This window comes from Hemicordylus capensis, chromosome 1, assembly GCF_027244095.1.
Source record: "Hemicordylus capensis ecotype Gifberg chromosome 1, rHemCap1.1.pri, whole genome shotgun sequence".
In the NCBI taxonomy this organism is placed as follows: domain Eukaryota; kingdom Metazoa; phylum Chordata; class Lepidosauria; order Squamata; family Cordylidae; genus Hemicordylus; species Hemicordylus capensis.
The window spans coordinates 279,753,115-279,766,699 of NC_069657.1; the positions used below are offsets into that span (position 1 = coordinate 279,753,115).

Sequence of the window (13,585 nt, forward strand, 5' to 3'; positions counted from 1 at the left end):
TGGTATAACTGAACCCAACATTTGAATTAATGGACCATGCAGATTATAGATTATAAAAGACAAATGTTCTTTCTGCTACACTGTTCTTTCTTTAACACTTTACAGTGAATATTATCAAACAGAGATGTCCAAATGTCCTAACAAAAGCAAATCTCCGAAACTAATATACAAATCCTCTATGTGGTTTAACCATAGCTAAAATGAAAAATCCCATTTATTTAAAAGTCCTTCCGAGCCACTGGGGAGAATTCTAAAGCAGGAGTATCATTTTCTCAGCTGACTAATACATGTATCTTCATTATGTGATTACTGATATCATCATGTAGGGATGTGCCCAAACTGCAGTTTGAAGCATGGTTCAAGCACTTTGAGGGAAATCAGAAAGGGGACTAAGGAAAAAGAGAGCAGGTGCTTATCTCCTGCACAACACTGTGCTGACTATACAAATGGTGCCCGCACAGATGCCATGTGCATGCTGACGGTGCACGGGGATTTTGGGGACATGCACCGCCCTGTAGGAAGCTGAAAGTTCCCTTTCTGATTTCCCTCAAAGTGCTTGAATCACGCTTCAAACCACGGTTCAGGCACATCCCTATCATAAAGTGATGACCCTTGTTTTGAATGGGCCACTATAGTACAGTACAGTTTCCTTGCGTCACCTCAAATGCAATCGCTTTTCAAAGGTGTCTGCTCACATTCAGGTGCCAGACATTAATGTTTATAATAATGGTGTAGGGAAATTGTTGTGTGTATGAATGTGTGAAACAGCTCTAAGAGTGAGCAATGGTAACAGCAGACAATACATCATATAAAGGATCCAGAATAGAATCCAATACAGGTTCCAGTGATAGCATTAAGCTAAGCATGATTCCTTAAGCTGAGACCAGCCAATGGCCTTTGATCTATTGATGGCACCACTAGACAAGGGAGGGAAACAGGGATACGTGGTGTGTTTTTGTTCATGTTAGTCAAAGATACAGGGAAAATGCAAGTCCTGCCCAAATGAAGAGAACAGAAAGGAACATAAACTCTGGCAAAAGAAATGCAAGGATACAATAAGGGATGCAAAAAGAGTTTGAGGAGCATATAGCTACAAGTGTCAAGGGGAACAACAAAAATTTCCTTAAATCTATCAGAAGCAGAAAACCTGCCAGGGAAGCAGTTAGACCCTTAGATGATGAGGGTATGAAAGGATTAAAGAGGAGAAGGAGATTGTAGAGAAGTTGAATGAGTTCTTTGCATCTATCTTCCTGGCAAAGGATACTGACCATATCCCCGCTTCAGAACTAAGATTCTCAAACTTGGAGGCTGATGAGGAGAGAGGATGTTCTAAAGTTTCTTAAAAAACTAAAAATGAACCAATCACCAGGGCCAGATGGCATCCACCCAAGAGTTCTGAAGGAACTCAAATGTCACATTGCTGATTGCCTAGCAAAAATATATAACTTTTCCCTGCAATTAGGCTCTGTACCAGAGGACTGGAAAGTAGCTAATGTAACTCAAATTTTCAAAAAGAGATCCAGGGGGAATCCAGGAAACTACAGGCCAGTTAGCTTAACTTCTGTGCCTGGTAAATTGATGGAAAACATTCGTAAGGACAAAATTGTTAATCAAATAGAAGAACAGATCTTGCTGAAGGAGAACCAGCATGCCTTGCCTCTCTAACCTCTTGGGAGTTCTTTGAGAGTGTCAACAGGCATGTGGACAAAGATGATCCGGTTGACATAGTATATTTGGATTTCCAAAAATCTTTTGACAAAGTTCCCCACCAAAGGCTCTTGAATAAACCTAGCGGTCATGGGTTAAAGGGGCAGGGTTAGGGTGGGGTGCCCAAGGATCTATATTGGGATCAGTGTTCTTTAACTTGTTAGTATATTATCTAGAAGTTGGGATAATCAGTGAAGTCGCAACATTTGCAGATGACACTAAACTATTTAGGGTAGTGAAATCCAAAACAGATTGTAAGGCGCTCCAAAAGGATCTCTCCAAACTGTGGCAGCTGTGAAAACATCAAATTCCATGCTAGGGATCATTAGGAAAGGGATTCAAAATAAAAATGCTAATATTATAATGTCCTTATACAAATCTATAATGCGGCCACATTTGGAGTACTGCATACAGTTCTGGTCACCATATCTTAAGAAGGACATTGTAGCACTGGAAAAGATGCAGAGGAGGGCAACCAAGATGATCAGGGGCCTGGAGTTCCTTATGAAGCAAGGTTATAGCATCTGGGGCTCTTTAGTTTGGAAACGAGGCAACTACGGAGAGACATGATAGAGGTCTATATTCATGGAGTAGAGAGAGTGGACAGAGAGAATTTTTTCTCCCTCTCTCACATACTATAACCAGGGATCATCCCATGAAACTGATGGCTAGAAAATTTAAGACCAACAAAAGGAAGTACTTTTTCACTCAGCACATAATTAATCTATGGAATTCTGTGCCATGGGATGTGGTGATGGCCGCTAGCTTGGATGGCTTTAAGGGGCTTAGACAAATTCATGGAGGACAGGTTTCTCAATGGCTACTAGTCTTGTGGCTATAGGCCACCTCCAGCCTCAGCAGCAGGATGCCTCTAAATACCAATCACAGGGGGGGCAATAGCAGGAGAGAGGGCCTGCCCTCACCTCTTGCCTTCTTAGAGGCATCTGGTGGGCCACTGTGTGGAAAAGGATGCTGGATTTGATAGGCCTCGGGCCTGATCCAGCAGGGCTGTTCTTAGGTAGCAAAAAGTCCGTGGAGGCAAACCAAGAATGTAGTTCAGTGGCTCACATGTTCTGCAACACATCACAACATGCGATCACCTTTTAACCTTTAAAAAAAAATATCAAAATTTAAACTGATTTTTGAAAGTTTTTAAATTGTTTTGTATTTTGTATTTTTCTTGTGTTGTGATTTCATGTGTTACGTGTTTTTATTTGATGTTTTAATGTTATGTTGCGAGCTGCCCAGAGAACAATTTGTTATGGGGCAGCTAACAAATAAAGTCTATTTATCATCATCATCATCATCATCCAAAGTTAAAGTAGTAGGGGCACAGTAATGTGAGTGTGTGTTTTAGATGCCAGCAGTAAAACACACATGTCAGCTGGACTGTCAGCCACTGATACCATCACTGTCAAGAATGAAACCATTTTCTCTGATATTTATTCTTTCTTGGAAATAGAAAAATGCACCTGCTCGCTTTCCCCCCAAAGGCTTGCATGGTCACTCTTACCTTTGGCAATGGTTTCTGGAATGCTTGCATCGCCAGCAGAAGAGGAGCTGCTGTTGTCCAGTTGTAGTATCTAAGAAGTCAGAACAATTCATTCACCATTGTAAAAAAAAAAAAAAACACCGCATGCCTCCATCATAACTTGAGGAAAAGGGGCCATAGTTCAGTGGTAGATCAAGTGCTTTGTATGCACAAGTTTCAATCCTGACATCTCCCGGTAGACCTGGGAAAGACTCCTGCCTAAAACCCTGGCAAGTAACTGCCAATCAGTGCAGACAATACTGAGCCAGATGGACTACGAGTCTGACTCAACATCAAGTAGCTTCATATCCTTGTAACTTAAAATATTTATAGTATATTTGGCTAAACCCAAGTTGAGCCTTAGCTGTAATGCTGATAGACAGGTGTTTTTTAAATTTTTATTTTTTATGCATTTAATGCATTTATTTCTTGCATTTCTTCTATGCTACAGCTCAAGGTGGTATACATAGGGTTTCCAGATAGTATGCCATCCAGGCATGATCAGACCCAAATCTGTTTAGTTTCAGAAAGGTTGCTCCAATGTGCATCTCAGACCAGACTAATCCATATTTCTAGAGAAGCTCTGCTATGGCTGCAATTGTGGAAATGGCCTTTAAGATCTCATCAAGAGCCCCCAGTTCTTGTATTTAGCAAAATATCTACCATTTCTTTCTACTGAACTATACTTACTTGCTTCCAATCTTCACCACAAGGTTGGGGTCATCAATTATAGCTGGATTGTCCACAAACTGCTGATATGTTACTTCTTGCTCCAAAAACATTTCTATTTGAAGGAGAAGTAAAAATGGAAATAAGCATGAGCCCCAATGGAAGTATCAAGATAGCACTGAAGAATATAACTGAATCAACACCTTTCCTTCATTAATACTGGAATGGCAGGCAACGGGGGAACTAGAGGAGGACAACTCATGTATAAGAATGCCGTGTTTCACTGAGGGAATGCCTACATAGGTTGTGACCACCACTTGCTAAGTATCTCTCTCAAACCATGGACTGCAGCTTGACAAACCTCCGTTTTGGTGGTTCCAGACAGGGAGCAAAAACCAAGAGGTGAATCAACCCCTAGCAAGTGGCTATACATGGCTAGGGGGTGATTTTCAGCTTGGAGTGGGAGGCACAAGCTGTGAATGCCTGCACGAGCAATTAAATCACCACAGAAGATGGGAGTTTACAATAAACAAAGCCCAGTTCATTGTTCATTCTTAAATTCTGAAGTTTCGCCATATATCTGAGGCCTATTCACTAGTTTAAGGGTTGTATTTTGCAAATTGAAAGACACTAATTTTTTTCAGGGTGAAGATTAGCAATGCCAATTTTAGCTGGATACATGAGACAGACCGGAAAACAGAGGTTTTTTCACAAAACCTCTTTTCCACATCTGAACTGAATGTACATGAGGAGGAGTAAAATGAAAAGGTAAGCTCACTTGGAAAACTCACTTGGAAGCACCAAATGGCAACTCACCCAAGTGGCAACTCACTTGGAAGCACCAAACTCACTTGGAAGCGCTTGGAAAACTCACTTGGAAAAGGTAAGCTCACTAGGGTACACAGCAACATACGTTGTTTGAGTCGCTGTAGAAACACATTCATGACATTCTATACATACTGTATAATCCCCTGTCAAGGATTGAGTTCAGGTAAAACTAGTTCAGCCAGTTTGCAGCAAAAGCTAGCTGGCCCTTGTGATGTCACACACAGGTCCTGGAGCATTTTGAAACTCTTTAAAATAGATTTTCCTTTTACATACCGTTTAAATTAATAGAGATTCGTGCTGCACTTAAACACACACCCCACCCGAAAACTGGGTGAGGGGGGTGGAGCAGCATCTGAATTGCTGGTAAATATGTCAAATACATAGTAAATATGGAGAAATGCCTTCACTCCAGGGGATCAAGTACCACAAGCAGGGCCGGATTAAGCTAGTGTGGGGCCTGTAGCATATGTTATGAAGGGGCCCCAAATTTAAAAAATGCACATAAATATTGAAACATAAATTATTTACTTGCATAGTAAAGTAATTCAATTATTTCATTTGCCTAGTGCGCCCCCACCAACAACTCCGTGCCTCCACTCAGCTGAGCCAGCCAGTCAACAAACTTTGCAAAACACCCCCCCACACACACACACACACTTTTGTGACTCCTGACCGTGGGTTTTCCTTTGGAGTTATTTTCACAAAGAGAAAGGGGGTGGGGAACAAAACTCTGAATGTTTAAATTAAAAGGTTCTCAGGAATTCTGTACTTTGAGAAATCTGAACCTATTAGCAACTTTGGCACACAACAACGGATGTTTGATTCCAATGTGTGCAGAACATATTGGATCCCAGCAGCCATCACATTAAAAGGGCCATTTGACAATATTAAGAATATATGTTTAACCTCTTGTGCAAGCCTGACAGGAAAGCAGATGTATATTTAAAATAGTTGATGCATTGCAAATGAATGTGATTATGATGAGGTGCATTAGCAACTTCCATGAAAACAGAAGTATCCAAAAGACAATCTTTTGGCAGGAGGCACAGCCTCTTTCAATCTAAATTACACTAACATGCTTAATATTAAAAGGAGGAAATGCACAAATCATTCAGTGCAACCCTAAGCATGTTTACTCAGAAGTAAGTCCCACTGAACTCAATGAGCCTTACTCTCTAGTAAGTGTGTTTAGGTTTGCAGCCTCCGTTTATCTTTGGACAATTTCAACAGGCATCCCAATGTAAAGCTGGTAACGCAGCAGTAGTTATTTCAGTTCTAGAGGAGAGGAAAGGAGCTCACCTTAAATTTGGCAGTTCCTTGAAAAGCAATGATCACAAATTCCCTCCCAACAGCACTAGATACTAAAGGAGGATATAAGTGACCTTACTCAACAAGACCATGATATAAGCTCCCCTCAATTGATCCACTAAACTTTGAGACTCCTCTTGCCGTGCATCTGAGTTGCTTCCAGCTTTCTTTTTCCTCTTAAAGGTACACGTTCTCATTGTTTATCTTTACCCTCTCCCAGTCAGTTGGAAAATGCTGGCAACATTCAACTAGCATCTTCTTTAGCTTCCTTTCTTCCACCCGGCATTAATAGTTAGTTGTTTTTTAATCTAAACTGCTTTTATTTCTTTTACTCTCTGTATGTATGTTTTAAAAAACTTTTACAGTTTAAACAAATAAGGACCAACTCCCTGGCGATTAAGCTATCTTTGAGACCCCTTTGCAAGCTATCTGTTCCTATTGTTGTTCTTACTACTCCCCTCCCGTGCTGCTTAACATAATAGATAACCCAATCAACACCATGGTGCCAAGAAGACCTTGCTTAAACGCCCTCGAGCGAGGGGAACGATGCCGGAGATGAAAATGGGCAGCAAAAGGCAATGAGGAGAGTCAGCAGAGAGCACCAAATAGAGAGCAGAAAGAAGGGGCAGATGTTCAAGCCAGGCGTGCGGGACCCTAGAAAACGCGGGGCCCATAGCAAATGATACATTTGCTACTATGTTAATCCGGCCCTGACCACAAGGAGTTCTGTTTAAAAGTATGTTTGCACAAACTCTAAACATGTGAAGGTTTTTGTTTTGTTTTTTAGTCGCAGGAAACAAGCACATGATTCCCCTGGGGGGGGGGGGGAATCAGTGTTCCAAATCCAATATTTAACCTTAACTGCAGCTAGCAATGGACATTCTTTATAAGGGAATGTTCTATTATGCCTTACCACACAACAGCCAGAAGAGGTCAGTGTGCAGTTTTCCAGAACAGGGCCTGAGTATTAAACAGCAAGGCACTGTTAAAAAAGTATAAGGCCATTCTGCATACCTTTTGATATTTCTTTGTTGTCACTCAGTCCTCCGCAAAGTGAAATGGCAATGGAGGGCAAGTCTCTTATTCCATCTGAGGTGCTCTCAACACCACTATCAACACCTGAGCTTCCAACTGACTGAGGGGACTGATTTGCTGAGCGGGGTCCATTTTCACTCACAGTCTTTGAATGGGCAGTGGGTTCGCCACTGAGGAGAGAAGAACAATCAGCTGCCTCCACTACCTCCCAATTCATACAGTTAACACATTTCCTCAAGTTAGAAAACTAAAATTGTATCAGACACTGGATTCTGATACTGTAACAACAACTGTGCTGAGTATCTCCAGATGCCACACAAAACAATTTTTCTGCTTACTTGCACATATTAGACAAACTGTGTTCTCCAACACTTCTCATTGCACCCTGGAGTCCTTGGCATTCCTGTTTATCAGAACTAGACTCTGCACTGTTTATAAGCATGCATCTCTGAGACTTATTTGGATATACCGCATACTCTTATCAGAATCTCAAGAACAAGCATTCGTGTTTAAAAAGTCACATTTACTGCATGGCTGCAGAGGTAAATTTGAAAATGTGATAACAGTTATTTTTCTGGACATTCTTTATGCTGAACAAGTTGCCCTTGCCTGTCCTTTATTTTTCTTGTGTCAATCTGCAAAATGTGTTAAAGCATCCCAATTTAAAAATACATACACCCATTGCTGAGGTTTACTCATCCCTATAAATGACAGAGTACCTCTGTCAAATGGGAAAAATCATATCCACTAAACAACAGCAAAAAAAGACAAACAGATAAGAATCAGATTCCCTGAATAATTTGTCTTCCCCCTGGAAAACCATACGATTAAAAAAATAATAGTAAATAGTCACCCAAAAATAAATGCTACCCTAACATTGTGACAACTACCAGGAAATGATCTCCTGGCCATGTGCGTTAATGTAATTTGTGAGACCAGACATAAATGTTAATTTATACTGTCCATACTTTTTAGGAAAATAGAGAGCAGCAACCTCTGGATCCATGTCTGTGAGGTCGTCTAAATATACACCATCAGCACCGAGATGTCGGCTTCGCTTATCTGCAAAATGCAGAATAAATATTAATAGAAAGTAGTCTAACCAAACACACAGTCATCTCTTCTCCTCTAAGGAAGCCTCCCGATTCTGCTTGCCTCTGTGTTTTTAAAAGAATGCCCAGTCAATCCGTTGGCAGGCAGCTATTTCTACAGGAACCCAGAACAGCCCATAACTCCATCAAGGTTGTCTTCTCAATAGAGGAGAATCCTTCCAGCATGCAGTATTGCGAGAGTGCAGTGCTACAGGAGGAGCTAACAAAGGCAGGCATGAATTGCTCGGTGTTAAACTAAGGGTACTAAACCAGAAATTTCAGACATGAGAATCGATCAGCTGCTGACATCCAGACCAGCACTGTGCTAGTGCAGCAGTGGCTGACACCTAGAAGAGTGGCAAGTGGGGCACAATACCACCCCCCCACTGTGTGTTCAGTATAACAGGGAGCATGAGAATTGAGCATTTTAAGCACAATTAAAGTCAATGGACCTGGACGCTTAAATCCCTTTAAGTGTGATGCTACTTAAATGGACTTAATTATTTTCCGTTTCTGAACCTGGGCACTATTCAGACACACCTTCTGAGCTTGCAAGTTATTGGAGGCAGAGAGGATATTGTTATTGCTGTGCATGCTCCTATTTGCCAATCATGTGTGGGATAAAACCAAGGTTGGAGGCTTCTTCCATGAGTGTGTGGTAAGCAGCAGCTGGTCGGAGGGCTCCCTTCTATCCAGCAGATGTATCCAGCTGCTGAATGAGGTAGGAGGAAAAGTCATTCGACCCAGCAACTGCTTGGCAGACGAGCACAGACAATGCCTCCAACCTTGGTTTTAACCCAGTTATGATCACATGATCATAATTATAGGAGGTGCCTCCAACCTTATGGGAGGAGAGCTGGTCTTGTGGTAGCAAGCATGAATTCTCCTCTGTGCTAAGCAGGGTCTGCCCTGGCTTGCATTTGAATGGGAGACTACATGCGAGCACTGTAGGATCTTCCCCTTAGGGGATGGGGCCGCTCTGGGCAGAGCACCGGCAGGCTTGCATGCAGAAGGTTCCAAGTTCCAAAGTTTTGTACCTTATTCGAATGTCATAATAACTTGGTTCTCTCAGTGAATTTTCTAGCTGGCTATACACATTGTTGGATTTTGGAGCATTTGGATCAGTGTTGTCATTTTTCTAAGACTGTTCTCCACTCGACAAAGACTAACATCAAAAGAGAGGTCACCGGGTCACCATTGTGGATGTGTGGACTTGTTTGTAACAGACTATATTACTCTCCACACAATGGACTTCACCATTTCTCCAATGCAATATACCGAGTGTCATCTATGTGATTTCCAATTGTTATCTTTTGCTTGATCTTATGTTGAGAATATCTTTGATTATAAAATTATACTGGACCAAGTTGTTGCATGCTCTTTATCTTATGGTTTGTGCATAGTATGGTAGGGGTCTTATTTTTTCTTGTTTGCTGACTCAGTATAAGGCAGCTTCCTATGTTCTTAAGCTTGGTTTTAACCCACACACAATCAACAAACAGGAGCACACACAGCTCCTGAATCAGGGTAAGGGGCATCTCCTACTCGAATTATGATCATGTGTACTGCCTTATATATTACTACAAACACAATTTAGAGGGGCTGCCTCTAAAATGTGTTCAGAAATTTCAGGTGCTGCAAAATGCTGCACCCAAGATTTTGGCCCAAGCCCATATTTTAGAGGATATGATATCCAATATTGTCCAAAGTAATGTGGGGTTAGTTTTTGAGCGCTGTTCAAAGAGCTGATGATCACTTTTAAAGCCCTAAGTGGTTTGGGACCAGAGTGTTTAAAGGTCTGCCTTCTCCCACATGATCCTGTGTGCCCTCTGAGGTCAGCAATGGGGGCCCTGCTCGGAGACCGACCAGAAGTGCAACTGGCGATGATGTCTAGCGGGGCCTTTTGAGCTCACATTGTGGACCGCCCTACTCCAGAAGGCCCATTTGACCCCCTCTTTACTATCATTGCAGTGCTTTGTTAGAAGCTTTTTGTTTTGCCATGCTCTGGGGTTAGCTTGGTTTCTTTCCCTTTGTGATATTATGTTATTATTAGTCATATTTTTATACTGCCTGATATGTACATTATGTTGCTGGAACACTGAGGTAATCAGGGTTCCCAACAGCATGGAGGCATCCTATGTATGTGCAGCGGCCTGTGAATGAGCTCCTTTCACACCAGTGATGAATGTACAACATTGGGAGATATGTGCATTAACCAGAGAACTTTCACTTTCACCTATGTACAGTTCTACAGCACATGACCACATAAACTGAAGCAAGCACGCCGGGTGGGGGGGGCCGCTTCCTAGAATGTGAACATCTGAAAATTCCTGGAGTCAGGGAATCAAGAGATGCCAGACTGTGGAACCCAAGATTAGCACATACTGCAATACAAGCAACCCATTCAAAAGACTTAATTGAGAAATCATGGCTGCTTTACATTCTGGGCTTCCACTGAACTTGTCCTAGAGTAACATTAGAAGCAAATGTTAGGGTTTTTTTTGGACAGGATATCTGAGGAATTCCAAGGGAAGCGTGGGCGGGGGGATAGCTGCATCTCCCTCAGACACCAAATGCCATCTAAAGTAAAACTGGAGGCAAATGTGGAAGTTTCTACTTGGACAAAACATCCAAAGAAACTCAAAGGAAACTAAAAACAGTTTTGATAAGAAATTGACACATTTCTCAGGAGATTTTGTGAATCTCAGATCCTGGTACAACTGGCTGCCCAATCAGCTGGTTTGGAGGTTCTGGCAGAAGTCCAGGCAGCTGTAGTTTGCCCTCACACAATCCCTCTCTCCTTGCTCCCCCACTCCTCATAAGATTGCCTTGGATCAGGCCAAGGAAGAGATCCCCCATTCTTCCTTTGTCTCTCAATGAAAGACCTCTCTACAAACAGGCCTGCTGTTCCACACTGCTGTTTACATACAAGGCAAGTGGGCTTTCTTCATTATCTCAAGAAATGTCTCTCTTTATTAGGTGCTTCAACATTTCTAGTGCCTGTGCCCCCCCCACCGCCAAATAAAACAATGTAAGCAATGTGGAGAGCAAAGCAGCTGTTAATACCTTTTTTCCTGGAGGGAGAATCGGTTTTGTTTGCTGGCTGCATTAAGTATGCCGTAGTCTGCTTTATTTCTTCACTGGCAGGGAGTGGGGGGGCAGCTGCCCCTAAATTTTCTATATCCAGTTCGTTTATCTCAGTTCCTGCTGCCTGAAGCTCAGCTTCTTCCAGAATCATCACAGCATCAGCCTGTCCAAGGACAGGCAAGGGAGATGCACTACTATGCTCCTCCGAAGCATTAGTCTGAATGACGCGGAAATGAGTGCTTTCAGACATATTCACAGTCACTGTGGTGGGTTCTTTGGGCTTGAGCATAGTGGTAGACTAAAGAGGAGAAACAAAACACACCCATTTAAAGAGCTGGTCTTCAAAAGATCTTCCCAGAAGAAACTATGTAACTCTGAATGGGGAGAGACCAACTGGCTGTTTTCATGCCACACTGCATGGTTGTCATTATAGTCAAGTCAGAGTTAGGACTGCTTCACACAACACAGCAACAAACCCAGGTTTGCCACTGAGTATAGCACTCCTTAGACAGGGAGTTGCAGCCAGTCTCAGCAATTCAGTGAATGTGCCAGAGAAATTCTTCAAAAGTTTCATGGGAGATGGCTTGCAGGTATTTGGTGGCAGCAACAGCAGTTGTTATATTGCTTATTCCTTTTCTACCTTTTACACTGTACTTTTGTAGGTGGCAGCAGGAACAGCATCACTGGAAGCACTAGACCTTGTTCTGGTGGCCAGCTCCATTTTTGTTCCCAGAATGCCCCTGGAATGATACTATGTCAGTATGTAGCATCATTCCAAAAGGACTTCTGGGGGTGGGGAGGAAAGAATGGTGGATGGATGGAGCTAGCTGCTAGGAAGAGGTCTAGCACTTCCACTGTCTGCAAAGGAACAGCATACACTAAAAAGGGAAAGGGGGGAGGAGACACACCAGTGCACCATAACGTCATTTAAAACAACAACAATGAATAGACAATACTGCTAACCAAAGGTAAGCTGCCTCCCACAAAAAATGCTGAAGGGAGAAGCCAACAGCAGTCCAATCCTTGGGTTGGATGGAGACTAACAGCAGACAATTGTCAATGAAGAAGACTTGATATAGTCAAAATGCATCTGGCAACAACAAACGAGTGATCAGATGCTGGCAAAGTCACGACATGATGATTCATCTTTCAGTTAAAGCATAATACTGGGAATATTCATCCATACTTCTTCCATCTTATCAGTGATTTTGCAGCAAACTACTGGACTTTCCAGTTTAACACAGAGTGTATCTCAGTGATCATTTTGTATTAGTTTTATAGTTATATTTTTACTGATCCAGTTTTATAATTTCTTGCATAGTTGGACAGTGTTTTCAGATCATACAGTTTTATTACTATTATATTAAAATATTCATATATAATATTTGGATTCTTTTTTTAATGCTCTAACATATTGCTGAATCTAAACAGAGTTTTGTTTTCTTTCCTTTCTTTCCACCAGTGCAGCATAACACAGTGTGTGTGTGTGTGTGTGTGTGTGTGTGTGTGTGTATAAACCAATGGACAATACCGGTAATCTTCCTGCAAAAAATTATGAATTTTCCATGCCCATGCCTTGAAAATGCCAAATGCACCTCACTTCGCTTTTGCCATCTCCAGATGGGGCCCGTTTGTACCAGCACTGGTCATGACAGAGGACCAGGTCAGATTCTTTAAAGTATAATTTAAATCACACAGTTAGGGGTCCTTCTGACTTTCTGACCCTGTGCGGTTGTGCAGGGCTGGCCTGGGGACAGCACCCAAGTGAGGCAGGGCCAAAATGGCCACTCCTCCATGCAAAATAGGCTGCCACTGGGACAGTTCAAATAGGGTTGTCAGTAATCTGCGAAAATAATCAGAATTTCTCAGCCCTCCCATCCCTGAAAAAGTGCAGAAAATTGGCTTCCCACTTTCTCCACCTGAGATTCTGCTGGAGAGAATGGAAAGGGTATTTCAGATCAGCTCTAAGAACTAGAATATATCCAGCTACAAACTTTCTAGCTCTGTTGGCTTATGCTAATCAGCCCTAAAAACTGAAGTAAAGCTGAAGATATCTTATCATAATATTTCTTTTACATTTTCATACCTTTGTGGCTTGAGGTAGTTCTCCCCAGTCCCAGTGCATTTGTGGATTATTCTTCTGGACACCCCTTTCCAATGATTTACTGACTAATTCTGAATCACTTTTAGGAGTGTCAGGCCGTGAACCTGAAGGACTGCAGAAAAAGAGGTGGGGAGCAGGAAAAAAACATTAAAACTGGCGAAATATATGCATAACCTCAGGCTGTTTTATTATGCATTAGGAGTATATCATTTGTGTCAATTTGCA

At 42.0% G+C, this 13,585-nt stretch overlaps 1 protein-coding gene across 13 annotated transcripts in view; it reads right to left on the reverse strand.

Annotated features, from left to right (window-relative positions):
• LPIN1 (lipin 1) overlaps positions 1–13,585 on the reverse strand; it is a 125,815-nt gene that overhangs the window by 17,831 nt on the left and 94,399 nt on the right. For all 13 annotated transcript variants that reach the window (XR_008313745.1, XM_053285629.1, XM_053285624.1 and 10 more), the window contains 6 exons: positions 13,343–13,472; positions 11,236–11,554; positions 8,047–8,140; positions 7,058–7,248; positions 3,929–4,022; positions 3,221–3,290 (listed from right to left, as the gene is read on the reverse strand). Coding sequence is in view for 12 of the 13 variants with exons in the window: in XM_053285629.1 (XP_053141604.1) it covers positions 3,221–3,290; positions 3,929–4,022; positions 7,058–7,248; positions 8,047–8,140; positions 11,236–11,554; positions 13,343–13,472 (898 nt within the window). In the remaining variant the exon portion in view is untranslated. The remainder of the gene's footprint in view (positions 1–3,220; positions 3,291–3,928; positions 4,023–7,057; positions 7,249–8,046; positions 8,141–11,235; positions 11,555–13,342; positions 13,473–13,585) is intronic.